Source organism: Musa acuminata, chromosome BXJ1-8 (genome assembly GCF_036884655.1).
Source record: "Musa acuminata AAA Group cultivar baxijiao chromosome BXJ1-8, Cavendish_Baxijiao_AAA, whole genome shotgun sequence".
In the NCBI taxonomy this organism is placed as follows: Eukaryota; Viridiplantae; Streptophyta; class Magnoliopsida; order Zingiberales; family Musaceae; genus Musa; species Musa acuminata.
The window spans coordinates 36,045,031-36,072,459 of NC_088334.1; the positions used below are offsets into that span (position 1 = coordinate 36,045,031).

Here is a 27,429-nt window from a genome sequence, read left to right on the forward strand (position 1 = left end):
GGATTTTGCGCACCAATCTTCGCACGACGATGAACATCCTTTTGGGAATCGGGGATTTTGCGCATATGATGTCGCCCCCCCTATGATTTCCCAACATCGACTATAATGAGACTTTTTCTTCGGTTTCTAGAAAGGACTTATTAAGAATCGTCATGGCATTGGTAGCTCATTATGATCTTGAGTTGCATCAGATGGACATGAAAACAGCATTTCTGAATGGGGATCTGGATGAGGAAATCTATATGGAACAACCTAAAGGATTCATTGAAAAATGAAAAGAAAATTGGGCTTGTAAACTTAAGAAATTCATTTATAACCTTAAACAAGCTTTCAGACAATGGTAGATAAAATTTCATAATACCATTACTTCTTTCGGATTTAAGAAAAACACTGTTGATCAGTGTATATATCTGAAGGTAAGTGGAAGAAAGTTTATTATATTGGTCTTATATGTGGATGATATTTTACTTGCCAGTAATGATCTTGGTTTATTGTACGAAACTAAGATATTTCTCGACAAGAACTTTAAGATGGTTGATATGAATGAGGCAACCTATGTTATTGGCATTAAGATATTTAGGGATAGATCTCAAGAATTATTAGGATTGTCTCAAAAAGGATATATTGATCGTATTTTGGAGAGATTTAATATGCAGCTTTGCTCAGCCAATGATGTACCTATTACTAGAGGTAAAAACTTCAGTCAAAACCAGTGCCCAAGAAATAACTTAGAAAAAAAACAAATGAAGAATATTCCTTATAGGTGCGCAGTTGGAAGTCTATTATATGCTCAAAACTGTACAAGGCCATATGTCAGTTTTGCAGTTGCAATGTTGGGAAGATACTAAAGCAACCTAGGAATGGAACATTGGAAAACTGCAAAGAAAGTAATGAGATATCTACAAGAGACGAAAGATTATATGCTCACATATAGGAGATCAGATCAACTTGAAGTGATAGGATATTCAGATGCTGATTTTACAAATTGCCTCGATAGTAGGAAGTCCACTTCAGGATTTGTATTTATGTTAGTTGGTGGGGCAATTTCTTGGAAAAGTACAAAACAATCGTTTATTGCATCATCAACAATGGAAGTTGAATTTGTGACATGCTTTGAGGCCACAAATTAAGCTTTATGGCTGTAAAATTTCATCTCGGGACTTGGTATGGTCGACTCAATTATCAGGCCGCTGAAGATATTTTGTGATAACATCTCAGTAGTTTTCTTCTCTATGAATGGCAAGTACTCTAGTGGTTCCAAGCACATTGAGATAAAGTACTTGGCGGTTAGAGAAAGTGTCCAGAAATAACAAGTGTCAATTGAAAACTTAAGCACCACTATGATGATTGCTGATCCATTGACAAAAGCTTTATAGTGTAAAATATTCAAAGAACATGTTCTTAAAATGGGGCTTTTAAGCAAGTCATAAAGGATATGGTGATGCATGTTTATGTGGATGATATTATTGACATTCTTCTTGCTTAATTAAAGTTATCTGTTTTTGTTATCCTGTTTACATTTATGTTTATGCATATTATGATTGAATGTAATAACAGGATTGTCTTAACAAGACAAATTACAAGGGTCATTATGAACTATATTAGGAAAGACTAACAATGTTGTAGTACATAGAAGGGAGTATGTCATTGATGAAATATAACCGCTATCATCGGCATTGATGGTTGGACTTAATATAGTATTATTATGTTTATTGGACTTATTGGCTTATTTTAAAACATGGCCATGTATAAAATACTTTTTAAAATCCTTTAGAATTCAATTAGGTAAAATTATTTTTCAAACAAATTTTGTTTTATTTATTTTGATTTTGAATATCTTTTTTATATCTTACCAATTAATGGATCAAGTGAAAAAATATTAGATTTTGTGGCCCTTTTATAATTAGATAAAATATATAACTAATTGAGTTACATTGAAATATTTTAGCTAATAAAATAGAAGTCCACTTATCGAATGATTCCTCGTGAGATAACCTTGATGGGAGAAAATCTCCTTAGATCTTATCGTAGACCCTCTGCTCTCGCCTATAAAAGGACAGGACCTCTAGGGGTTGAGAGAACGTTGTCGTTAACACGTATACACGTACAAATCCATCAATTTTAGTGGGTCCTGTGAAAGGATAGGAAGAGAGGATCCTCCTTACATATTCCACAGCGATCTTGGATTAAAGACGATACTTGCAACGATCTTGGATTAAAAACAGTGTTTGAATTAAAGACGGTGCTTAGCAGATCAAACGAGATCTTTGAACAGATGTCGATATGCATCATAATAATTAGATCTATGCATTTGATTCCGATCCTAGCATAAAAATTATTTTTATATTTCAGATATAACATAATTAAATTTTTTATGCTTACAAATGTTCCCAACATAATTTTGTAGGGTTCAACGTCTTTCAAGTTAGCTTATCCTCTTTGGAGTATGCAGGGTTCGATCTCTTGGGAGTCGAATGAGTTTGATATCTTCAGGGTCGAACGTGTGTGGTGTCGGCTAATATTGAACTATTATAATAGATGTGGAAGAAACTTCGATTGGCTTCGAATCATCATCTAAATCAGATACCCAAATTCTAACTTAACAAATACAAGAAGATTTTGCCACATTTGGGAGCTTAGGGCTCATATACAAACTGTCTGGCAACTTGATCGATCAAAATTATGAAATCAAACCTGCAAGAAACAAATTGTACTGAAGAATGGTTCTAAAACAACTAGATAGCAAAGGATGATTGATTCCAAAACAAAGTAGTAGAAACAATTTCAAAACTACCACAGCACTAAAGCTACCTTTCGACATATACAAGAAAATTTTGTCGAATATGAACTGATGATTCACTGTCCGACAACACCATCAAAATGACGAAATCAAACATCCAAGAAACGAACCATAACCCCAAATCCAAGGAATAATCAAAACGAGAAATCCAACATCCAACAAAGAGACCTTAACCCTACATCAAAGGATCATCACAAGAACGAGGAAGAAGATTGTAGGGTTATTATAAGTCAAAATGACGAATTCAAACATGGAAGAAGTGAACTATAACCCAAAATGAGAAGAATGAACAAAAGAAGAAACATATATGGTGATATGATCTGTGAAAGTGACAGAAATCAAACATCCAAGAAAGAGACCATAATCCTAAATCGAATGATGATCTGAACAAGGAAAGAAAGAACGATTATAGGAGTCTTAACTGCTAAAATGACCAATTCAAACATTCAAGAAAGAGACTAAATCATAAAAAAAGATAAATAGCAAGAAGAAGTTATTGTAGGTTGATATGATCCACCGAAATGACGAATTGAGACTTGCATGAGACGAGCTCTAACCTAAACGAAACATTGGAAGAAGAAAACTAAGCCAATATGATCCAGTCAAACATCCGAGAAACATACTCTTAACCTAAAATCAAAAGGAACATTAGAAGAAGAGGATTATAGAGAGAATGTCAACTGAAATGACGAGCTCAAACATATAAGAAACAGACCTTAACCTTAAAAGAAAATAAGGTGGGAAGAAGAAGAAGATGATGATACTAATCGTAGGTAATATGATCAGAGCGACGGCTTCTGAAACATCCAAGAAACAAATCCTACTCCTAAATCGAAAGCAAGATCCGCAGAAGGAAATGAAGACTACAGGGGAGTATGATCCGCCAAAACATCGAGCTCAAACATCCCAAGGAAAGAAAATCCTATCCTTGTATCTAAAACATAGACCGAAGCAAGAAGAACACTATACGGTGACATGACGTGCCAACTTGATGAGTCTAGAAACAAATCCTAATCCTTAATCCAAAAAAATGATTAGCAGAAGAAGGCGACGACTGTAAGGTGATTTGATCAGCCGGAACGACGAATTTAAGCATCCAAGAAACAGAGCGTATCCAAGACGACGGTCAGGTGATACGGAGACCGATAGTATCTGCCCAAACGTTGAATTCAAAAAATGCAAGAAACAGAGCGTAAAAATCTTTAAAAGATCGGTAGAAGAAGAAGAGTCATTCACCTCGAGGAAGCCCCCATTCTCGTCGAGATCGAGACGGCTTTCGGATAACACCGCAGAAAGACGGCAGCACCGCTTGGTTCCCTTCCTGCGCTTAACGTCATCTTGGTGTCTTAGGACTTGGTTCCATCCTTGGGCGGCAGTAAGTAGCATTGGTTCGTCAAGCTCCAACTGACGCGTGTCATGCTTCGTGACGACCAGGGAAACGGCGGGTGATGGTAACACAGCATGACGCAACCAACATTAGCAACAGTTTCATGGGTGATTCGGCCCATGAAACAAGCTTGTAATCATTGACCCAATTAAACTATGATTGAGCTACACTAATCCTGTAAAGAAGTAAATTGACCCAATTAAACTATGATTGGGGCTAAAGTTTGTTTCATTAAAATGCCAAATAAGAAATTATGCATATTTGGTTCAATTAAAATATGGTCATTGCCAATTCAGGTTAACTTCATTATGAGATGGGATTGGGTTTTTGTTGTGCCACCCCCTCCCCCTTGAGACTTAAATATATCTATGTCAAGTTAGGCTCTGATCCGACCCATTAAATCGTACCCATTTGTTGATATATATATATATATATATATATATATAAGGGACCTCAAATATTACATTATGTTATAGAAAATCAGATTTATTTGTCATTATGGGATATATTAATTTACACTTTAGAAAGAGCAGTAAATTAAGTTTCCAAGCTGCGGACTAGTGTAGCTCAATCAACTATAAAAGCAGAGTCCATAATAGCTCCACAAACTTACAATGAAATATTTTGGAGGAATTCATCACAAGTAGAAAAGTATTCTTTTATGTTGTGATAAAGTGGTTTACACATAGAAAGAATCCAACCTCCCATTCGATGACAAAAGCATATACAATTTTAATATTGTTTTATTTGAGAAATAGTAGAGCATGGCATTATAGATATATTGAGTATTAAAGATTAAGTTTAAACTATCATCTTTTATAGTGAATATCTTTTAGTTTTGTCCTTTGAAATTTCTTTTAGTCAATTGAAAATATTATTATTTTAGTTAATTTTATTAATTTAATTAGATATTGCTTGTTGGCTTTGGTTTTGTTTCTTTTTCGTAACAATTGTTGCTATCTTAGATAACGATGGAAATATTCTCATGTGAGACACGGCCCCCAGTTTGAGCACCAAGAACACAAATGTAATGAAAAGTGAATCCCACACCTAATTAAGATTCAGGATGGAAAATACTTGTTAAATATTTTTATGATAATAATTATAAGAATATATTGGAGTCGGGAGTACATCAACATAGCGTGCGAGATCGACTCCCTCGGCTCCCAACAGTGGCAGTATAATGCCCCCTCCTTCTATTCTGCGGAGCTGCTGCTGCCACCACATTCCTGCATTGGTTGGGGTGACCGACGTCTTAACCGGGACAGGGGGGAAAGCTATCAGTCAGCTCCCAATCACGTGTGGGTCATGCATCCAGCTTCTATTCCTCGGCCTCATTTAAGGAAATCCAAATCATCCACAGCACCTGCTTCCTTCCCAACCAGACTGACCAAGACTTGTAAGTTCGATCCCCGCAACTAACATCCCCGCAGTCCCCCCCGCTCACAAACCACCCGTCTTCCAGTCAACTCTTCTCTTCTCTTCTTCTTCTTCTTCTTCCCCCGTAGACTCTCTAGCCATCTATATACCATCCGCCGACCATCTTCCTCGACCTCACTTCCCACTCTACACCGATGAGGAACCCTTGCGACAAGCGCGGCACCAACAGGGGAGCCTGGTCCAAGGAGGAGGACCGGAAGCTCATCGACTACATCAGACTGCACGGGGAAGGCTGTTGGAGGTCACTCCCCAAGGCTGCAGGTGTTACTTGTACGCTTCCCTTTTTTGTTTCATTGGCTACGGGTTCCTGAGAACGTGATTCTTTCCCATCAGGTCTGCTTCGGTGCGGCGAGAGTTGCAGGCTCCGGTGGATCAACTACCTTCGTCCGGACGTGAAGAGAAGCAACTTTAAAGAGGATGAAGCCGACCTCATCATCAAGCTCCACGCGTTGCTCGGCAACCGGTACGCCTCCTTATCCTCCAGAACTCGAGTATATTATGATTGAATTGTTTTAGGTGGTCGTTGATAGCTGGGAGGCTGCCGGGGAGAACGGACAACGAGGTGAAGAACTACTGGAACTCCCACCTGAGGAAGAAGCTCAAGAGCATGGGTGTCGATCCTGACAACCACCGGTTGACCCAGAAGGCGCCGCTCCGTCGATCTCGGAGCTCACACAGTGCATCTCTGTCGACTGATGCCGTGACAAGCCACGAGAACATGAAGAAGTGCAGCTCCACTGTGTTGCCTGATCTCAACCTCGACCTAACGATCTGCACTCCATCCTCTCTTGAGGGACAGAGGCTTGAGAGGACTGCCACCCCGACGCTTCCTCTCTTTCGTTGACTTTGGTCGACTAGTGTTAGCTCATATGTCTGTGTGACGTCAATGGTGGAGTGAAGGTGATCCAGGAGAGGACACATGCATTGTAGTCTGAGGAAATCACAAAAGATATTGCTGCTGTGTCAACCCTTCGATCTGATCTTATCCTCTCTCTGTTGCTGTGTCAGTTCAAGCCAGAGTTGAAGAAAATGAATGCTTGACGGTACAAAAGGTTGATTTGTTGCGCAGGCGTGCGCGGCTTGTTGAGGCGACAGCTAACATATAGTTCGAGTCAACTTACGCGGTAGGACATAATGTGACAACAAAGAGAATTGCAGACGAACTTTATGGCATCACAGAGTTAGAGTTAGAATGCACCTGAGATATAATGCGATGCATGCGCGGGCGGCTGATCCACATCAACCCGTTCCTACTTTCCCGTCTCCCTCCTCGCGTGGAGCTCAGAAAGGCATCAGAATCTTCGGATCCGCCTCCAGTTTGGCGCTGGACCACTCATCGTGCACATAGTCTCGTGTGAGGGCTTAGTACTCCTATACTTGGACGTGGCGTCTCGTGTGAGGGCTTAGTTCTGCTATCCTTAGGACGTGGCGTCTCGTGTGAGGGCTTAGTGCTACTATACTTAGGACGTGGCGTCTTGTGTGAGCGCTTAGTGCTCCTATACTTAGGACGTGGCGTCTCGTGTGAGGGCTTAGTGCTGCTATACTTAGGAGGTGGCGTCTCGTGTGAGGGCTTAGTGCTGCTATACTTGGGACGTGGCTAATGATGGCAAATTTAGTTCGACATGTCCCGTATGATGTGGCTCGATCTCGTGGTGACGGGGGCCCGCGCTGTCCGAGCTACAATGGCAGAGGCCACATAGAGCTGCCGGTTGAGTTGACGGGTAGAGAGAAATCTACTCTTGTCAGCATACGAGCCCGGCCATTCCTCTCTTCCCTTCATTCTCGACATCTACTCCTCAATGCCATGTGTACCGAGGCATGTTCTTGCTGCTGGTTGGTAGTCGGAGACACTCACCGTATATTTCGTGGAGTTAAACTCAGCAGAGAGGCCGTGGTTGGCTCACAGCGTTGCATGGATGGAGCAAAAGAGATATGGCGGTGAATGCGAAGATTCGGCGGCGCCATGGATGGCGTTGGGGTACGATTGTTCTCGGCAACTGTCTCTTGTTTCCGAGTACTGATTCGTGCAGGTCTGACAACATCCATTCTAACCGTAGGGATGTCTCCTTTATCCTCTTCCCTATGACTTCAAAATCCAAAATCCAAAATCCAAAATCCAAAATCCAAAATCGTTGATTAAAAGATATAAAATAAAATAAAAACGATACCAAATTAAAAATGATTCTCGACATTTATTACCTAAACTTATAAATAAAACCAAATTCTAGATCATGAGATCAATTAAATATATTAATTCAATTAAAAGGTTAAGTTTCTAGGTTGTATGTTAGGGCTAATTTCAAATTAGATACTAATTTAATCTAAAGCTCTCAAATAAGACACTAATTTATATAGTTATGACACCAATTTACATAACTAGACTCATTCAATCCATAGCGATGTATAATGCTATCCTCTAATTCATCTGTATTGATTATCTTTCCCGTATTTTTAAGGTTCAAACTTAGTGTGATCTATATCTTTCTTTGATGCTATGAGATGGAGTACTCATCAATGTATCTATTTATGGTAATAGGACTCATCTTTAGTCAGTCAAACTATAATCTGACTAACTCAATCTCTTTTCATTTTTATTTTTAATATTAACTCATTCAAATCAATTTTTTATTATGCACTAAAGTAATAATACCGTATCATAAATTTAGTAGTGATAAAATTGAATAATACTAGTCAACAAACATTAATTCAACCTAAAAAATATAAGCTTCTAAGCTGAGCCGCAGGTAGAGGCACCGAACAGAGTGTGCCTCCGAGGAAAGTGGGCCACAGAAGAAAACATTCGGGGTGGAATTCTTGGTATAGCTCGTATTTGGTGTGCGTGACTGTGCTGGGCCCAGACCGGCACAACGTGTATTCTCACTCTCCTTCGTCACCAACAAGTCATCCGTAGACTGCGATTGAGTGCGACAAGTCACTGCCACTACGATTCAACAAAGCTTTGTCAATCACGGTTATGTGTCTGTTGCCGTGATAAATGAGTTTCTTCCGCGAGATTTTGCGAAGCATAACCACCGCACTAGCAGTAGGACGGACAAATCAAAGAAGGCCTCCAAAATGTTGTACCGAGTTTGCAGAGGAGGGGCGCCTCACAAACAATGTCACGTCATCATGAAGCTTTATTACCGTTTATCCAATCTCGTGTCCAATAATATTTCGTCTCACGTTCCAAAGAGAACGAACCGTCGCGAGGGTACTTTTCGGAGGAGGGAGAAGCGAAACGTTTAATCGATCATAGCCGTCCGTCGACGCGCATCAAATGGACCAGATTCACCAAAACCGCATTCGAGTTGACGCCGTGGTTTCGTGACGGTCGACGTCGACAAGGCCTTCCGAAGAGAGCATACACGAAGACGTGATTCAATTTTTCGCCATTTTTTCTTTTCTTTTCTTTCTTCTGTCTCTCTCTAACGTCTCTTTTTTGTTTCTCTGTCTAAAATTTACATCCTAAACATTTTATAAAAGAACAAAAAAAAGTAGAAGCGTCCATTTTACATCAGACGGTGGGCGCCCACGAAAGATCCAGAAAATCGGGCGGCGCACAGAACACGTCGGCATAGTCGAACAGCCCTCCGTCGTAGAACACCCCATCCTCGGCCGCATCCGTCGTATCCACCCTATCATCCGGCCCAATCCCCAAGTCGAACCCGTCGTAGTAGCCGGTGATATCGTCGTCCAACCCCCAGATCTGTCCGAACACGACCCCCTCCACCGCGACTCCTTCCGCGGCGGGGTCGTCAGCCGCAGGAGCCTCACCACCATCGTCCGACGAGGACTGCACCGGCGGAGGCAGTCCGAGCTCGTCATCGGAGGCTTCGAGGAGGAATCCCAGATCCGGCTGGTCGGTCTTCACCAATGCCCGGGTGGGCGGCGGCGGCGGCGGGGAGGAGAGAGCGATCTCCTCCTCGAGGCTCTTCATGACGGAGGCGATGTCCTGGTCTCCGGCTTCAGCGTCATCGTCGAGGATGTCGAGGAAGAGATCGTCTCGGAGGCGCTTGGCCTCCGGCGACTCCTGCTCTTCCGCCTCGTCGCGGCGCCTCTTGCGGTCGCGCGAATCCTCCATCGGAAAACTCAGAACGGGAAGCGGAGAAGATGGGAAAGAGCAGTAAGCAGACACCGCTGAGCGCACGGTGGAGGGGGAGGGCGGAGGTTGGGCTTATATAGGGGAAGAGGGTGTATTCCTTCTCCGAAGGATCTTTTCGAATAAGAGCGAAAGAAACATATGAAATGCACTAAATGTACAAAAAGGCGTGAGTTAAGGGTGTGAACCGTAAAAAGGAAGAAGAAATATATTATTATTAACTGTGATTGAAGTCCGGAGCTGCCGTCCGCATGGGGACCACCACTCATCCCAACGTTCTGATCTTTGTTTGTTTTTAGTTTGCCTCTCTCCTCTCTCTCTCTCTCTCTCTCTGTCTCTCTGTGATGTGTGGAAAGCCATCTGCTGCGGTGTGATCGAGATGGGCTGTCTGTGTTTGACCATTTTGGTTGGACCTGATAAAATTGAATGGATCAAAGGATGATGGATGCCAATCTGGTCGCAGGACGCCATGAAATTTGAACGGATCAAAGGATGATGGATGCCAATTTGGTCGCACCTACTCGCTGAAGATTCGGGGTTGGCGCCACTGCGAACCCCCCAAGTGGTGGTTGTTGCTCGTACGCGACACACGCTTGCCGTCGAAACAAGGAACTCAGCAAACATAGGAACCACCAAAGGAACCATGCAATCTGGCGTGTAGCCACCTCGTTCATCGGAACAGGAAATCTCGTGCCTTTGTCGCACAAGGATAAGTCGAAAGGCACTTAGGAAGTGAAACGTGGCGCGATGACCGCCGGACACGTCACCGGGGGACGCCTCGAAGCTCGCGCGCGCCGAACCACCGCCCAACCGCGTCGAGCGGTTCGGGATGACGGGTCCGAGCGACGTACATGTGGAGGGGGAGGTGGTCAGGTGAGTCACGGTGTTTTCGGGCGGTGGGCCCAAGTGGGGACCACATGAGGGCACGTCCCCGCGAGTGAAATAAAAGGAAAAGTAAAAAGAATGGGCGGGAGAGGAGGGGCAGAGGGAGGAGACAAAGACACTACCCGCCAGAAACCTGCGTCGGACTGTCGCCGTCAGAAAAAGCAGCGTGGTCCGCTATCGTTTCTTACTTTCGGGCCTCAGGGAAGGGAAGCGTTTCTTCTTGTATTAATTTTTGATGGACGTCGTAATTTTTGACGTGTATCGATATGGATGTTTAAAGTTAATTAAATAAATAAACAGTGGTCATAAAATTTAATTATCATACTATAGAATCAATTAGAAACTAAAATATTAACAAAAATTAATTTGCGAATCAGTTCAAAATAATATCCAAAATTGAATTATTAAACAGGAGACGAATTAGGGGGAAAAGTTTCTCATTATGAGTTTGTCTGTCCCTTCTTATTCTTCTCTCTTAGTATTTGTTTTTTTTTTTTTTCAACTCTTCGTATGCACTACTAACCTGTAATTTATATTATATTATATAATTATAATAATTTATCTAGATTTAAGTTTATAATATTTTTTTTGATTTATTAAAAATATTATAACTAACATAAAAGTTCAAGTTATTTTGCATGTTCTTCTTATTTATGAATCAATAAAAATATTTATTTAGGACCCACTAAGGACGATAAACTAATTTATAATATTTATTTTTGCAGTTAAATATTTTATAATATAAACTTACAGTATAAAAAATACTGTAAAATTATATAAATAAAAGACCAACAGTTTGTGATTTTTGTGGTCAAAAATATTTTAGAACAAAAAGAACACGAAGATGGATGAGAAAGATAAAAAAAAAAAAGGGGGATATCAATCGAGAAAAATGGGGACAAGATCAAGACATTCCGAACTTATCTCATGGTGTGGGTGGAGACAGTGAGAGAGAAACCCCAAGAATAGCCGTCGCGAGCAGTGGTGTGACGGGAGACGGGTTAAACGCATGGGATGGATTACCAGTCTTTGCCGCAACTTTATGTGGCTGTTTACTTCATTCACATGTATGTATGAATGTATGTTTGGTAAGCATCTAAAAATCATGATCGTAAGTATACGGTCCTGATGGAATTAATTGGGTTCGTCCTTATCCGACAACAACTCGTGCCGTTTCATTTGGATTGTCTTCGTTGACCCTAGTATGAGATTCATGGCCAGGAAATTGAAAGCTCGCCTTTTGGGGCCAAGTGGGAACTATTTGACGATAGCAACTCCGTCACTCCATCTGCCGATTGCCCATCGCGTTGAAAAGTTTACAATTTGTGTGTGGAATTTCTTAGCTACTTAAACTTTGTGTTATTAGCGATCACATCAAAGTCTTTGTCATCATACAAAGCAGCATATTTATCTTTTTCTTTTTCATTATTTTATTTAATATTTAATTAATACATTTGTACGACAGGAAACAGTCGTTCCGCATGGAGTGCACGCAAGTTCCGCATGGAGTCCAATTCACCAGTAATCGGTGGCTACGATCACCTGAAAAGAATTTTATATATGATAACAATTATGTATATTGTTTTCTAGGGAAAGATAGATGGGTCCACCTTTGCTTTTATATATATATATATATATATATATATATATATATATATATATATGTCGGAGAACTTCGACAGTATTATTCAATATTTACTATTTTTCCTCCCACAAAAAAAAAAGAATAATTTTCTGTGCGCGGAGAGATTCGCTTTCGCAGAGTTGGACAGATGATTGATTATCTTGTAAAATTGTGTTAAGAGGCGTATTCAATAAAAATATTTTTAATGCTTATATCAGTAATAAAATCAAATGATTTGAAATAGTAATAAAAACTAGATATTCTCTGATGTAGTGATTAATAGTAGAAACATTTATACTGATCATTTAATGATCATGATATTGTACATCAAATCATCAAGCTTTATAATTAAGAGAGAACGACCCGTTTTAAAACTAAAGATTATTAATTTTTATCCTAATTAAAGAAAATATTATATCAATGTCATGTTATGAATCCAAATAATATATTGATTGTTAAATGGGTATGATGTGTCATAGAGTTACTTGCATGTCATATTTTTCATACTAAAATCTTATTTATAAATCAAACTATACATAATAAACCTTAGAGGACTTTTACAGTTTAATATTTAATATTTCTTAGTTATTATCCTTTTATCAAAGTGGATATAACAATCTGTGGGGCAACAAAGACCCCACGTCCAGCATATTGAGGCCAAATACGAAGAAAATTAAAAGTGTATCTATTGAGGTGAATTTCTCAAAAAAAAAAAAAATTTTAGAGTATCCTAATTTAAAAACTTATAGTAGAATTATCCTGAACATATGAAAAGATCGTTTTGAGTCTCTCTCTTTCTTTTTAGAATCCACTATCATCTTCTCCTCCTCACTAAACTGTTATTTGCTAAACCCAAGAATATCATTGTCTGAGCATCCATGTCAACTCTAGTTATTCTCATCAAACTTTAGAGACATCACACACGAAAACATAAACGAGTAAAAGAAAACAATCGATTGGACAAAGGGCGATGATAGATAAAGATAAGATGATTATTTAAAAAAAAAATATTATTTAAAAATTTTTGTAAGTTAAGACACCGTAAAAAATTTTCAAACTTATAATTTCTTTAAAAAAAATACCTTTCAAAATATATAATTATAAAGAAAGGTGAAGAAAATCTTTCTCCGAAACAGCACATCAAAAGAGTCTTATTTTGCCATTCTACTTGATTTGTCTTGTTGATGGATGAGACTCATCCAGAACTTTGACTTCTGTATCTATTATTGTTGGCCCCACATATATAGGTGGCGTTGTGCGATTGGGAGGACGCGGAAATGATGCTTCCGAATCGCGCCGTGTAATGACTCCTTGCAACAATTAATATTATCCACCGCTAGTAAACATAGAGATAGATAATGAGAAATTTATTCAGACGCTTGTATTCTCCATGGATTAGAAAATTTAAATTACTAAGACATACGAATATAATTACTAAGATTTTTTTTTTTTTTTTTATATAAGGAGATCAACTTTCTTTATTCAGAAGCTTGTATTCTCCATGGATTAGAAACTTTATTCACAAGGAGATCAACTCCCCACGGACAGTCTTGATTTAACTTGTCGGGACAAAATCTTAATCTTCTAAATTCCTGCTAAAGATCAAACTGAGCGAGTTTGGTGTGCGTAAAACACGAAGCGAAACTTGTTCCTTTCACTTGCCGCCCTTCCACATCTCGGTGCCAATTATCTGACCAACAGGTATCTGTGAGCTACAAGCCAACTTGACTACCGTTGGCTGCTTCTGTAGAGACGGCTGCAGGCAGGAAAGCTTCGACAACACGCAAGCAAGCAAGCTAGCAATCCGCGCCACGAAATTCCAAACACCACCTCAATCCAAATCGTCCTAATTCTTCTTCTAGAATTAGGTCTCGAAACTCTTCGAAACCAGTGCTCGTCGTGATCGACAGCACACGCGATGCGTGTTTCGTGTTGGAAACACGAGAAGAAGGATAAGATTGGGTTCGGCCTTTCTTCGTCACCTCAGTGTAAACGTGATGTTGGGTTCCAGAGTCGATGCGCGAGATGCCGACGAGAAGCTAAACACGTTACTTATAAATACGGACGGAAGTATGCGCGGATTTCATTGACTTTGGTGGCGCCTATCACTGTTGGCAAAAGCAAAGGACGGCTTAGCCCTCCTCCTTGAGTCCCCACGTGAACCTGCTTCGCATTGGAACACTTGGGACGTGCATCCGGAATCTTCCATGGGACCTACTGTCCAAAGATCTCTATATTAGATATTATCTATCATAGGAAGATGCTGGTGATAGCTGAATCAATTCGCTTTGATTGAATGCGTGTATAAAAAAAACCTTCGAGATGCATCTAAGGGGTCTCTGGCGTTAGATGTAGTGCCAACCTAAAAAGATTAATCCGAGTAGCGTCGTCGATCCTTTGATACTTAAATTAGTAATAAAATAAGGTATGAAAAGATATAAATAAATTATGTTTGATCTTCATTAGTATGGTCTAGTGGATCCTATATAATGAGTCCAATAAAATAAAAATATTTTATGATAGGAAGGAAAATATTTAGAAAATTTTGTTATTCAACTAATATTTATGTGGCTTAGTTGTTGATCGGAGCTTCGATTTTCTTAAGCATTTTTTCTATTAGATATATTTATATATATTAGATACAGATATATGAATATGTAAAAATTATATATACCATGTGTTCTTGCTCAAGTAAATTCATGACCAAAGTCATTCGGATTGAGAGAGAAAGAGTTCTTCGGAAAAATCCGATTAGAGCGAGACTTGAGTATATTCCGTATGAGCCAGATATCACCATTCCCGGTATACAATCTCTAGGATATTAGATGGATGATGGACTATATATATACATAGTAACTGAGTATAGATAAGTCCAATGGATTGGATTCCCTTGTATAGTTTGGAGACTACGGTGTAGTGGCTTAGTATATCTGTAGTCGATGAGTCGAGTGAATTATTATAAAGAAAATAATTTACTGAGTCAAAAAGAGTTCTAATATGTATGACTCATGGCCAACTCGATATTAAGCCTAGAGAATTACACACATATGATAGGTATTACAACGAGTAGATGTTCATATATAAGATATTCGTTAGAGCCTTTATCTTATTGGATATCCAATAAACCTTTGAATTATTGGATCTTGTGGATGAGATATAATAAGAACTAATGAGAGATTATTGGGTAGAGATCTACTAATCCAAGAGACTTGGGTAGTTGGTGTTAGGATCAAGAGCGGCACTAAGAGCGGAGGGGGAGGGGGTGAATTAGTGCAGCAAAAAATTCATCAATTTCAGAAAAATGTTCGTTTCGATTTAATCTGTTTCGAAAATAAATTGAACTTGAAAGCTTTCGTAAAAGTGCTAATAGAAGGTTAAGGAAGTTTGCAGTAATGTAAATTACACAAAGAGAAAGGCAAACTAGAATTTAGAGTGGTTCGGTCGAAATGACCTACATCCACTTTCGGATTCCTCCTTCGTCAAGGTCACTGGTATCCACTAAATGCCTTCCTTCAATAGCCGAAGGCTAACCACCTTTTACAGCTCTTTCTCCTTTTGCCCGGATTAGGAGATAACTCTTACAAGTCTCACTCCTCTTTCTTGGATGGTTACAAGGCGAAGAGAGGGAGGAGGAGAACTCTTCTCACTTTTACAACACTTTTTACACTTCAAACACTTAAAATTTTTCATACATATAATAGCACTTTGTTACCCTTTCATGCAGAAAAGGGTGGGGTATTTATAGGCCCCAATGACTTCAAAAATGGAGCCAAAAAGTGTCTCACCCTAGATTTTCAGGATACTAGCAATACCATCACTTGACACTTGACACTGGGCGGTACCACCGCCTAACAAAGCTCGGAGACCGAGCTCTAGCGGTACCACCGTTAGCACCAATAACTGCCGACGGTACCACCGCCCAGACCACCTGGGAGACTGGGTCTTCTAGGCGGTGCCATCGTTGGCCTTGGTAGTGCCACCGCCAGCCATATTTTCAAGGGCTGAATGAGCTATTCAATCTGACCCAATTTAGCCATGTTAAGGGCCCAATTAGCCCCTAATTAAGTTAGTGGGATTACCTCCCAATCCTAATTTAATTTATGATTCTAACTATGATAATTAAGATAATTTGACACAGCATCTTGTTCCGGTACGTCAATTGCTCTTTCGGCGAGCTTCCGGCAATCTTCCGACGAACTCCTGGTAAGCTCCCGGACTTTACAACGATCTTCTTGGCGAGTTCCGATGAGCTTCTTTGGCAAGTTCCTGGACTTCTCAGTTGGTTCCGATAGAACTTCCGACGAACATCCGGATTTTTGACGAACTCTTGAACTCCCAACGAGATCTCGATCTTGACTCTGGCACAACACCTGCTTTATGTCTTACTACTATCGTAGTTCATCTTGCATACTTTTCTCAACATATAGATTAGATTAAACAATTTATAATTGACTTCATCATCAAAATCTAAGATTCAACAGTTGGATGAAGATTTAGTATCCAATAGGGCAGGATCCAATAAGGTTAAGTTGATAGGGGATCTCTATAAATACTGGGAACCAAAGAGCCATAAGCTAGACCTCTTTTGGCTGTCACCTCTTATACTCCTCTCTCACTCTCCTTCTCAGCTAACAGCCTTTGTTTGGGGTGTGTGGACAACAAGAAGGGTCAACCCCTTTTTGATCGTGTGGTGCACGTGAAACAGAGGATTGTGCAACAATTCGATGAGCGTCTTCATAGCCCCTATCATGTGGATCACTACTAGAAAGGAGGACAGTTGACTTTCTTTATCTTTTCCTAGAGATTTACTAGTTTTTAGGGATATACGATCTCTATAGATAATAAATCTTTTTTATATGCGTAGTTTTCGGTTTTGTTGGTTTTTGCGCACCAATCTTCGAACGATAATGTAATCTTCTTTTTCTGCGAGAAATTCTGGGATTTTATTTTTTTTATTCTTCCACTACACATATGATGTTGTCCCAAATTTTTCAATAGTGATATCAGAGCCAGGTTGATCGTGCAAAAGATTGACTTTTAAACTATGTGTATTGTGTTCAATCATATAGAATTTTTTTATGCGTTCTTGCTGCATTTGACATAGTTTTCAGATCCCATAATAAGATGACGTGTGCACAAGGGCTGCGTGTTGAATCTTGGATTTTGATGATAAAATCAATTGTAAATTATTTGATCTAATCTATATGTTGAGAAAAGTATGCAGGATTAACTACAACAGCAGTAAGACATAAAGCGGGTGTTGTGTTGGAGTCAAGATTGAGACTTTGTTGGGAGTTCGAGAGTTCGTTGGAACTCCGAATGTTTGTCAAAAGTTCTGCCGGAACCAACTGAGAAGTCTAGGAGCTGCCAAAGAAGCTCATCAGAACTCGCCAAGAAGTTCGTCGTAAAGTTCGGGAGCTTGCCGAGAGTCCGCCAGAACATTGCCGAGAGTTCGTCGGAAGATCGTCGGAAGATCGCTGGAAGAGCAATTGACGTACAGGAACAATAGTGCTTTGATTATGTCTTAGTTATTGTAGTTAAACAATAGATTGAGTTAGAATTGGGAGGTAATCCCACTAACTTAATTAGGGGCCAACTTGGCCCTTAACAAGGCTGAATTGGACCGGATTGAACAGCTCATTCAACACATGAAATCATGGCTGACGGTGGCACCACTTGGAAGACACAATCTCCCAAGTGGTTTGGACGGTAGTACCACCCAGATTGAGCAGTGGTACCATTGACAATTAATGGTGTCAGGCGGTGGTACGGCCCCTGTCAAGCAGTGGTACCGCTAGTGTCAGGTGTCAAGCGGTAGTACCACCCAGTAATGGCGATGGTACCACTAGTATCTCAAAAATCCAGGATAAGATACTTTTTGGCTCCAATTCTGAAGCTAATTGGGGCTTATAAATACCCCACCCTTTTTTGCATGAAAGGGCATAAAAAGCAATGGCATAATCTTAAATTCTTGAGTCTTAAAGTGTTGTAAAAAGTGCTAAAGTCCTCCTCCTCCCTTTAAGTATTGAGATCATTCAAGAGAGGTGTGAGACTTATAAGGGTTATCTCCTAAGCCCATGAAAAGGAGAAAGCACTGTAAAATGTGGTTGGTCTTCGCCTATTGAAGGAAAGCCTTTAGTGGACGCTAATGACCTTGACAGAGGAGGAATCCGAAGTGGATGTAGGTCTCATTGATCGAACTACTCTAAATTATGGTTTTTTTCTTTTTGTGTAATTTATTTTACTGCAAACCTCCTTGAGCTTCTCCTTACATTCTTACGAAAGTTTTAAGTTCAATATCTTTTCGAAACGATTTGAATCGAGACAAATATTTTACGAAATCGAAGAATATTTTGCTGCACTAATTCACCCCCCCTCTTAGTGCCACTCTTAATCCTAACAATTGGTATCGGAGTAAGGTTCACTCTCATTTGGTTTAAAACCCAAGAGAGATGACATTTACTGGCAACCAAGAGGGTCATTCAATTACACATTCGACCATGTTCAATGGGACGGATTACACATATTGGAAGACTATAATGAGGATCTTCCTAATTTTAATGGATTTTGAATTATGAAATATTATAGAAAATAGGTTTCAAAAGTCTTCTCTTCCAATGAACGATTGGATTGAGTTGGAGAAGAAGACTTTCACTTTAAATGCCAAGGCTATGAATGTCTTGTTTTGTGCATAAGATAAAAACGAGTTTAATCGAGTGTCGATTTATGAAACGACTTTTGATATTTGGCACACACTCAAAGTTACTCATGAAGGCACTAGTAGAGTGAAGGAGTAAAAAATTAATCTTTTAGTGCACACCTATGAGTTGTTTCGGATGAAACCGTATGAGACCATTGGAGATATATACACCCGATTTACGAATATCATCAATGGTATAAAAGGACTTGGTAAAGGTTTCTCGGATTTTGAACTTGTTAATAAAATCTTAAGATCCCTTCCAAAGAGTTGGGACCCTAAAGTCACGATCATTCAAGAGGCCAAAGATTTAAATAATTTTCCTCTCGAAGAACTAATCGGGTCACTAATGACCTATGAGATGACTTGTAATGCTCATGAAGAGCTTGAGAACAACCTTTCAAAGAATAGGAAGGATATGACACTAAGAACTCAAGAATACCACTTGAAAGAAAATTTAAGTGATGAGGACTTTGATGATGATTTGACATTCTTAAAAAGAAAGTTCAAAAAATTCATAAAAGGAAATAAATTTAAAAATGACACTAGAAATAAATTTGAACCCAAGAAAGAATAAGTGATATGCTATGAATGCAAGAAGCCGGAACACTTCAAGAGTGAATATCCCCAAGCAAAGAGGAAGCAACCAAAGAAAAAGAAGACTCTCAAAGCAACTTGGGACAACTCAAGTGCATCTGAAGAAGAGGAGCCAACCAATACCGAGCAAGTTGCTCACTATGCGCTAATGGCTATTGGAGATGAGGTAAGTAGTTCATTTGATGCAAATTTATCCTTTGATGAACTATTAAATACTTCTCATGATTTATTTGATGAATACAAATTAATTAGTAAAAAATATAAATTATTGAAAAAAGAGCATGCTTCTCTTGTTAGTGATTTCGATAGATTAAAAGTTTAGCACAATAATAGTTTAGCTCCATGTACGAAATATGATGAACTAGAAATACTTCAAAAGGAAAACTTGCTACTCAAAGAAACCTTAGAAAAATTTGAGGTTGGTAGCAAGTCCTTGAACATGATCCTTGCCAACAAGGGTCACATTCATAGAAAAGGCGGAATCGGATTTGTGAGTAGCTCTCACCAAAATCCAACCACATTTGTTAAAGGCTCTACTTTGTATGTTTCACCCTAAAATAAATGTAACTTTTGTTACAAATTTGGGCATGTAGCTTATCATTGTCCATTTAAGAAATGCAATCCACACAAATTGATTTGGGTTCCTAAAGGAACCATAAAATACTCCATGCTAAATGATAAGTTAAGTTGATCGATTTTTGAGGCACCCAAGGTCAAATGGGCACCTAAAAATCATCTTTTTTTGTAGAAATATTTACCATCACAAACTAGGAGCAAGAGATGATATCTTAATTTTGGATGCTCAAGGCTTATGATCAGAGATCCAAAATAACTGATGAAGCTCTCTAGCCAAAATAACAAAGGAAAGATCATTAGAATTAAAACTATCAGTTACAAAATGATACTTATATTCCATAAGATCATGATGCAATAATTATTTAAAATATTGTGTGATGAACACTTGATCTTAATCTCTCGATATTTGAAACTTGTGAATTCTTATGCATGGATTCCCCTTCTCACATCTTCCATATTTTTGAATTTCTCGGATACATTCCTTCCTTAATGTTTTCTCCGGATCAAATTCTATCTTACAAGATCATGAACTTATGGCATGCGAACCATGTTTGCATATGAATTTTGTATGATGCATGAACTTATGATGCGAATTTTACATAATGATGTGTGTGTAAATAAGTGTGTACTTCACAATGATAAAAATATTGCAAGATGAAACCACTCAATGTCAGCACCACAACTCACCACAATCGGAGCAGTGCTCACTGCCAGTAAGCGGTGGCATCGCCAGTTGCAATGGGTTATAGGTGGTAGCACCGCCCAACTGGCGGTGCCACCGCCCAACCGGTAGTGCCACCGCCCGTAACTGCCCTATATAAAGAACAAGTTAGGGCCAGTGGTAGAATCGACCCTAACTCATTTCACAACTTTCCTAAGTGCCCCAAAACTCTTGAATCTCATGCTCTCCCTCTAGCAACTTAAAAGTTTCCCCACTTTTGCTAAATCAAGGATCAATCTCCAACATCCGCTTGGAAATCCAAAGAAGGAAAAACTACTAAGGTAATCACTAAACCAAATTGATTTCCCCTTTGTATAACTTATTTTTGTCACTTATTTGTCTTTATAATTGTAGTCTCCATGAGTTTTAGAAGATCCTCTAAGGACAAAGGGAAGAGGAGATTAGATGAAAACTATGACTCCCTACTTTTCGATTCTCATCAACATGCCTTTAGATTTTCATCCATAGAGTATAGAAATATTCATAAGGGTAAATATGTTGATTTAGAGGAATTAAGTGATTTAGAACCTATTCAATAGTTTGCTAATCTAGACATTCACTCAATCTTTCAAATAAATGAACCTATCTACCATAGACTTATTAGACTATTTTATAATAATTTACATGTAGATGAAAATGAAAGGGTATTTATCTATCTCTTAGGACATCATATACCTATTACAGATAACATAATTTGCAACCTCATAGGAATTACGGAGAAAGAAAAAGGGTGTTATTTTAGAGGACAATGGGATGAAGAATCAGTTAGGACTACTTATACTGATGCCTTAAAAATGAGTTTTGGTAATCATAACTTAACTATTCTTTCAAAAAGCAGTGAACATTTACTACCTTTAAGCACCAAGATACTTCATCACATCCTGATAAGTATTATTATCCCAAAATAATATCATCATGATGAAGTAAGCCAAATGGAATTATGTATCATGTATTGGATTATGAAGGGAAATAATAATTATTTTGGTTACCTAATCCAACAAAACATAATTGAACTATCAAAAAAGGATATGATGCTTCAATATGGTGGCTTGATCATCCATGCTTACGACATAGCTATCCCACCTGATGAAGAAGTTATGAAACAAGATAGATTCAATATTATAAATAGAAACCTACTTCGACGATCGAGGTGTATATTCAGAAATGGGATATGGATAAGACTGCCTAGAAGGACTGATCTCCTCCCACTTGAACTAGAATCTGGAATACTAATTTTTAGGGGTAATCAATCTCCTCTAACTGGTCCCTTTGAGGCAATACCTTCAGCAGAACAAGCACCTCCTTCATTTATCGATGACATAGGGACTCGAATGGATCGATTCAAATAACATCAAGATCGATTTGAACAACGTCAAGATCAAATCATAACTGAGTTACAGTAGATTCATCGATAGTTTAATACATTGTTTATACATTTTAACTTACCACCACCTGAATAGTTGTGTATGTTTTTTTGTTGAGGAGAAATAGACGAAATCCCTCTCTTTTATGTTGAAATCTTATGTTGCCTACTTTGATGGTGAAATTCTGTGCTTACTTTAATGAATATATCACTCTAAGAATTAGACTTGATAAATCTTTTAAATGGATAGATTCCTCAATACATTCAACTTTTGGTACTTATAATTTGATGTATTATTTGACGATCATTTGCGGAGTTAGGAATGTTAAATTGTCCGAATGCATGAATTTGTTATATTTCTTTTCCGGACTATCCTTCTCTTAATGTATTCCATGAATGGGACTTTCATAACTCTATTTCATTTTTATCTTCCTTAGTATCAAGTTTACTCAATACCCTTGCTCCATCAATGTTTGATACATGAAATTCATTGATAAATGCATCTCTCACGAATTTCACTCTTATGAATTTTTAATGAGAAATAGATTTTATGTGATGCTCTTCTCTTTATGAAGGTTTATTCATGGAATTTCTTTTATCCTTCATATGATGATTCTTTCACATGAATTCTTTCTTAATGAAGGAATAATTTTTATGAATTTTTTAGTATGAGATGAACACTTACAAGAGTGAGGATTTGATTTCACATGAATATCTTGATCCTTTTCATGAATCCCTTCTGTTTATTAAAATTGAAGCATGATTTAATGAAACTCTTTTATTGTCTTTGACTTGATTCAAATCATTTCATAAAGTTGGTTCTTAATGGATTTCCTCCTTGCTTTCCTTCTTCATGCAAAGTTTTGATGACAAAGGGGGAGAAGTTGGTAGTAGCTATCTCTTTAACGTTTATAACTTTTAATGTTGAGAACTTTTGAATGATATCATATCATGAATGCTTGAAATATGATTGGTACTGTCAAATACAAATTGAAATGTGACATGAATTTTTATCACACTTATATTGTTGAATTGTTCTCCTTTTTGTTGATGACAAAAGGGGAGAAATAATACCAAAATGTGGTAAATTGATGATAATGTATGCAATATATCTTATCGTAAATGCTTATGTGCTTATCATTTGAAACATATCAAAACGAAGAGTGTAAAACATCGCATAAGCTTGAAATGTTTAAAATGCTTATATGATTATATGCTTATTGTAAATGCTTAAAAATGTTTCATTACAAGATATTATGAGCTTACCTTGCTAATTTACAATTTGATAACTTGCTATCTTGTCATAGAATGATGACTTGCTATCTTGCTAAATTTTATATTTGAAATTCGTATCAATGATGATTATCATTGGATTTGAAAATGGATGTCATGCCTTGACATCATTTTGATAAATATGTGGTATCGTATTTAGAATTGGTAAATCATGATAAGTATCATGATGTGCATATTGATAAGTTTAAATGAACTTAGCTTATCAGTTTGCTATTTGAATTCAAAGGCCTTGAATTCAAGAATGTATTTTCTCAAGTATGACATATAGATAGGGGGAGTTAAGGTTTACTCCGTCATCAATTGATTGTCATCATAAAAAAGGGAGAGATTGTTGAATCTCGGATTTTAATGATGAAATCAATTATAAATTTTTTGATCTAATCTATATGTTGAGAAAAGTGTGCAGGATTAACTACAATAGCAGTGAGACATAAAGCAGGTATTGTGCCGGAGTCAAGATCGAGACTTCGTTGGGAGTTCGAGAGTTCATTGGAAGTCCGGACGTTCGTCAGAAGTTCTGCCGGAACCAACCAAGAAGTTTAGGAGCTTGCCAAAGAAGCTCGTCGGAACTTGCCAAGAAGTTTGTCGTAAAGTCTGGGAGCTTGCTGGGATTCCACCGAAACATTGCCGAGAGTTCGTCGGAAGATCGTTGGAAGAGCAATTGATGTACCGGAATAAGAGTACTTTGATTATGTCTTAGTTATTATAGTTAGACAATAGATTGAGTTAGAATTGGGAGGTAATCCTACTAACTTAATTAGGGGCCAACTGGGCCCTTAACAGGGCTGAATTGGGCCGGATTGAATAACCCATTTAGCACATGAAATTATGGCCGAAGGTGGCACCGCTTGGAAGACCCAATCTCCCAGGTGGTCTGGGCGGTGGTACTGCTGACAGTTAATGCTATCAACGGTGGTACCGCCTGTTAGGATCGAGAGCACTAAGAGGGGGGGGGGGGTGAATTAGTGTAGCGGAAAACTTTCTGCGATTAAAATCGAAAGCTGCGTTCGAACGATAAAAACAACTTCTGTATGAAAGTTGATACTAAGCAAGGTTAAAGTCAAACTATGCAGGCAGTTTGCAGCTATGATGAAAACCAGAATATCGACGTAAACTGAAATCCGGCATTCGTACGAAGAAACTGATTTACGTCTAAATGCTGATTCGTAAATCACTTGATTAGATAAGACGCAGTTTAAGCAGGAGTATAAAGGCAGTGTGCAGTTATGGTAAAGCTCAAAACGTAAATGCAATCTGCAATATGATGATCATACGAAAAAGCAGATTTACGTCTAAACGCAGATTTACGTCTGAACCTTGAAACTCGTTCGTAAAATCGCAGAGGGCAGTAGTTATTGAGAAGTTTACAGTGAAGGTAAAATGCTCAAAGGAAATGCAAACCGAGATTTAGAGTGGTTCGGTCAATCTTGACCTACTCCACTTTTGGCTTCCTCCACCGACGAGGTCACCGACGTCAACTAGAGGCCTTCCTTCAATAGGCGAAGGCCAACCACCCTCTTACAGATTCACTCTTTTTGACGGGCTTAGGAGACAACCCTTACAGAAGTTTTCTCTCCTCTCTTTACAACTCAAACTTTGAAGAACATAAAGAGGAGAACTAGCAGTTTTGAGCTCTAAGAACCACAAAAAGATAGCAAGATTTCGAGTGTGTGTTTTGTGCTTTCAGTGCTGAATGGGTGGGGTATTTATAGGCCCCAACCCAGTTCAAATTTGGAGCTCAAATCTGTCAATTCCCGGAATTCCGGGATCAGGTGGTTGCACCTCCTGACTAGGGCGGTTGCACTGCCTGGCAGAGCTCGAAGACTGAGCCTCTGGGCGGTGCCACCTCTGTCAGGGGCGGTTGCACATCTCTGCCAGAGCTCGAAGACCGAGCTTAGGCGGTTGCACCGCCTGACTAGGGAGGTTGCACTGCCTGGCAGAGCTCGAAACTTGAGCTCTGGCGGTGCTACCTCTTGACAGAAGAGGTTGCACTGCCCAGTCTCGCTCGGAGACTAAGCCCGGGGCGGTGCCACCTCTTGGCTGGGGCGGTTGCACCGCCCACAGCAATCAGGGTCCGAATGGGTTAATCCATTCGGCCCAATTTGATTCTTTCAGGGGCCCAATTGCTCCAAGATTAAGATAATGGGATCACCTCCCATTTCTAACTTAATCAATGTGCTAACTACGATTATTTCCTAAGACATATTCTGCAGCTTGCTCCGGTGCGTCAATCGCTTCTTCTGGCGAGTTTCCGGCGAACTTCCGTCGATCATCCGACGAACCCTCGGTGATCCTCCTGCGGACTTCCGGCAAACTCCTGGACTTGCGACGATCCACTTGGCAAGTTCCGACGAGCTCCTTTGGCAAGCTTCTGGACTTCTCGGATTTGTTCCCGCAGAACCTCCGACGACTGTCCGAACTTCCGTCGAGCTCTTGAACTCTCAACGTGATCATTATCATGACTCCGGCGCAACTCCTGCTGCATGTCTTTCTTCCATCGTAGTTAATCCTGCACACTCAAAACAAAAACTTCGATCGAGACAATTAATCCTAAGCAATTAACCAAGTTGTCCGGCATGTCATTGGTCCCTCGACGCTTCGTCCGATTCTTCGGCGCATCGTCCTTTCCTGCAGCCTATTGCCCAATCGGCCTGTTGGCTCCGCAACTCCGATATCCTTGGCACAATACCCGCTCTTCTTGGCCCGATGCCCGAGTTCACGGCCCGAAGCCTTCTATCGATACGTCGACCGATCCACCGGCCTGACGTCCAATCTTCTGACATGTTCCTCCGGCACAACATGATTTTCCTGCTTTAATTGTCTCATCCTGATCGAGGCATCCTGCGTCACTCAAAACGCAAATTAAATCATAAACATATATCAAGTAGTTTCATCATCAAAATACTTGATTCAACAATCTCCCCCTTTTTGATGATGATAACTACTTGATGACAGAGTTAACCTTAACTCCCGGAGTTTAAACAAACTCCCTCTATCAATATGCCATATTGATAGAAACTGTTAGATTCAAAAATCTAAGCAACATGTCATCATAAACGGAGTTAACCTTAACTCCCAGAGTTTAAACAAACTCCCCCTATCAATATACCATATTGATAGAAACTCTTGGATTAAAAAATCCAAGCAACATGTCATCATAAACTTATGCATAACATGTCATGTCATCAACATACTTCTCCCCCTTTGTCATCAATAAAAAGGAGAAGTACCACAATCAAGTGTTTGTGATGTAAGTTTAACTCATGGCATGAAAAACATAATATCTATTGTTATCATCATGCAAGTTTACTATCATCAAATGGTAAGATATTAACATGTAAAATTGCGATTCTACCTTCTTGATATCTTAACATGATATGACATTCATAGCACCTATTCATATGAATGCTGCTTTTGATATCATAATATGGCATTCAAAACATCTATTTATATTCTTCAAATATGACACTCATAGTATCAATTTATATATTTCTCCCCCTTTGTCATCAACAACAAGGAGAATGATATAAGCAAATTTTAAATATAAGTGCGATGCCATAAGTTGGTTCATGTCATTTTCCAACAGTGAGTGATAGGATACCAATTATGCAAACATCTCGAGGAAAACATGACATGGAGATAGCTTTTATTGCTTCTTCCTTTTTATTTGTTATCTTTTTACATGAAGGAGGAAAGCCATATGTGAAGTTCAAATCGATAAGATATTAAAGTACACTTCATTTTTGCAAGGATTAAGATATGTAAGTGAGTCAAATCCTTGTATGTAAAAATATCTTCCTTTTATAAGAGGGAATCATCAAATATGTTTCTCGAAAAATATTTTTCACATGATAAGTGCATTTGCTAGATGATTCCATATGTCAAAAATCAATGATATGAATTAAACTTGATATGACATATGCTTGTTAAGTTCTGAAGAGGATAAT

The 27,429-nt window shown here is 39.0% G+C and overlaps 2 protein-coding genes across 2 annotated transcripts; one reads left to right on the top strand and one right to left on the bottom strand.

Moving 5' to 3' along the window:
* Positions 1-5,570: 5,570 nt before the first annotated feature.
* LOC135589075 (MYB-like transcription factor 4) lies at positions 5,571-6,612 on the top strand. The gene is made up of 3 exons (XM_065081382.1): positions 5,571-5,888; positions 5,961-6,090; positions 6,144-6,612. Exons 1-3 carry the CDS (start codon positions 5,762-5,764, stop codon positions 6,469-6,471), a joined length of 585 nt encoding a protein of 194 aa, XP_064937454.1. The 5' UTR covers positions 5,571-5,761; the 3' UTR covers positions 6,472-6,612.
* A 2,389-nt stretch (positions 6,613-9,001) lies between these two features.
* On the bottom strand, positions 9,002-9,816 carry LOC135587754 (uncharacterized). The gene has a single exon (XM_065079495.1). The coding sequence runs from the start codon at positions 9,706-9,708 to the stop codon at positions 9,142-9,144; it is 567 nt and encodes a 188-aa protein (XP_064935567.1). The 5' UTR covers positions 9,709-9,816; the 3' UTR covers positions 9,002-9,141.
* Between the last annotated feature and the right edge of the window lie 17,613 nt (positions 9,817-27,429).

What these genes read in the sequence shown, in the direction of transcription:
- LOC135589075 (XM_065081382.1), top strand. Translation starts at nt 5,762, where the DNA reads ATGAGGAACCCTTGCGACAAGCGCGGCACCAACAGGGGAGCCTGGTCC. An exon ending in GTCACTCCCCAAGGCTGCAG is followed by an intron (nt 5,889 to 5,960) that starts GTGTTACTTGTA and finishes CTTTCCCATCAG; the next exon opens with GTCTGCTTCGGTGCGGCGAG. An exon ending in CACGCGTTGCTCGGCAACCG is followed by an intron (nt 6,091 to 6,143) that starts GTACGCCTCCTT and finishes GAATTGTTTTAG; the next exon opens with GTGGTCGTTGATAGCTGGGA.
- LOC135587754 (XM_065079495.1), bottom strand. Translation starts at nt 9,708, where the DNA reads ATGGAGGATTCGCGCGACCGCAAGAGGCGCCGCGACGAGGCGGAAGAG.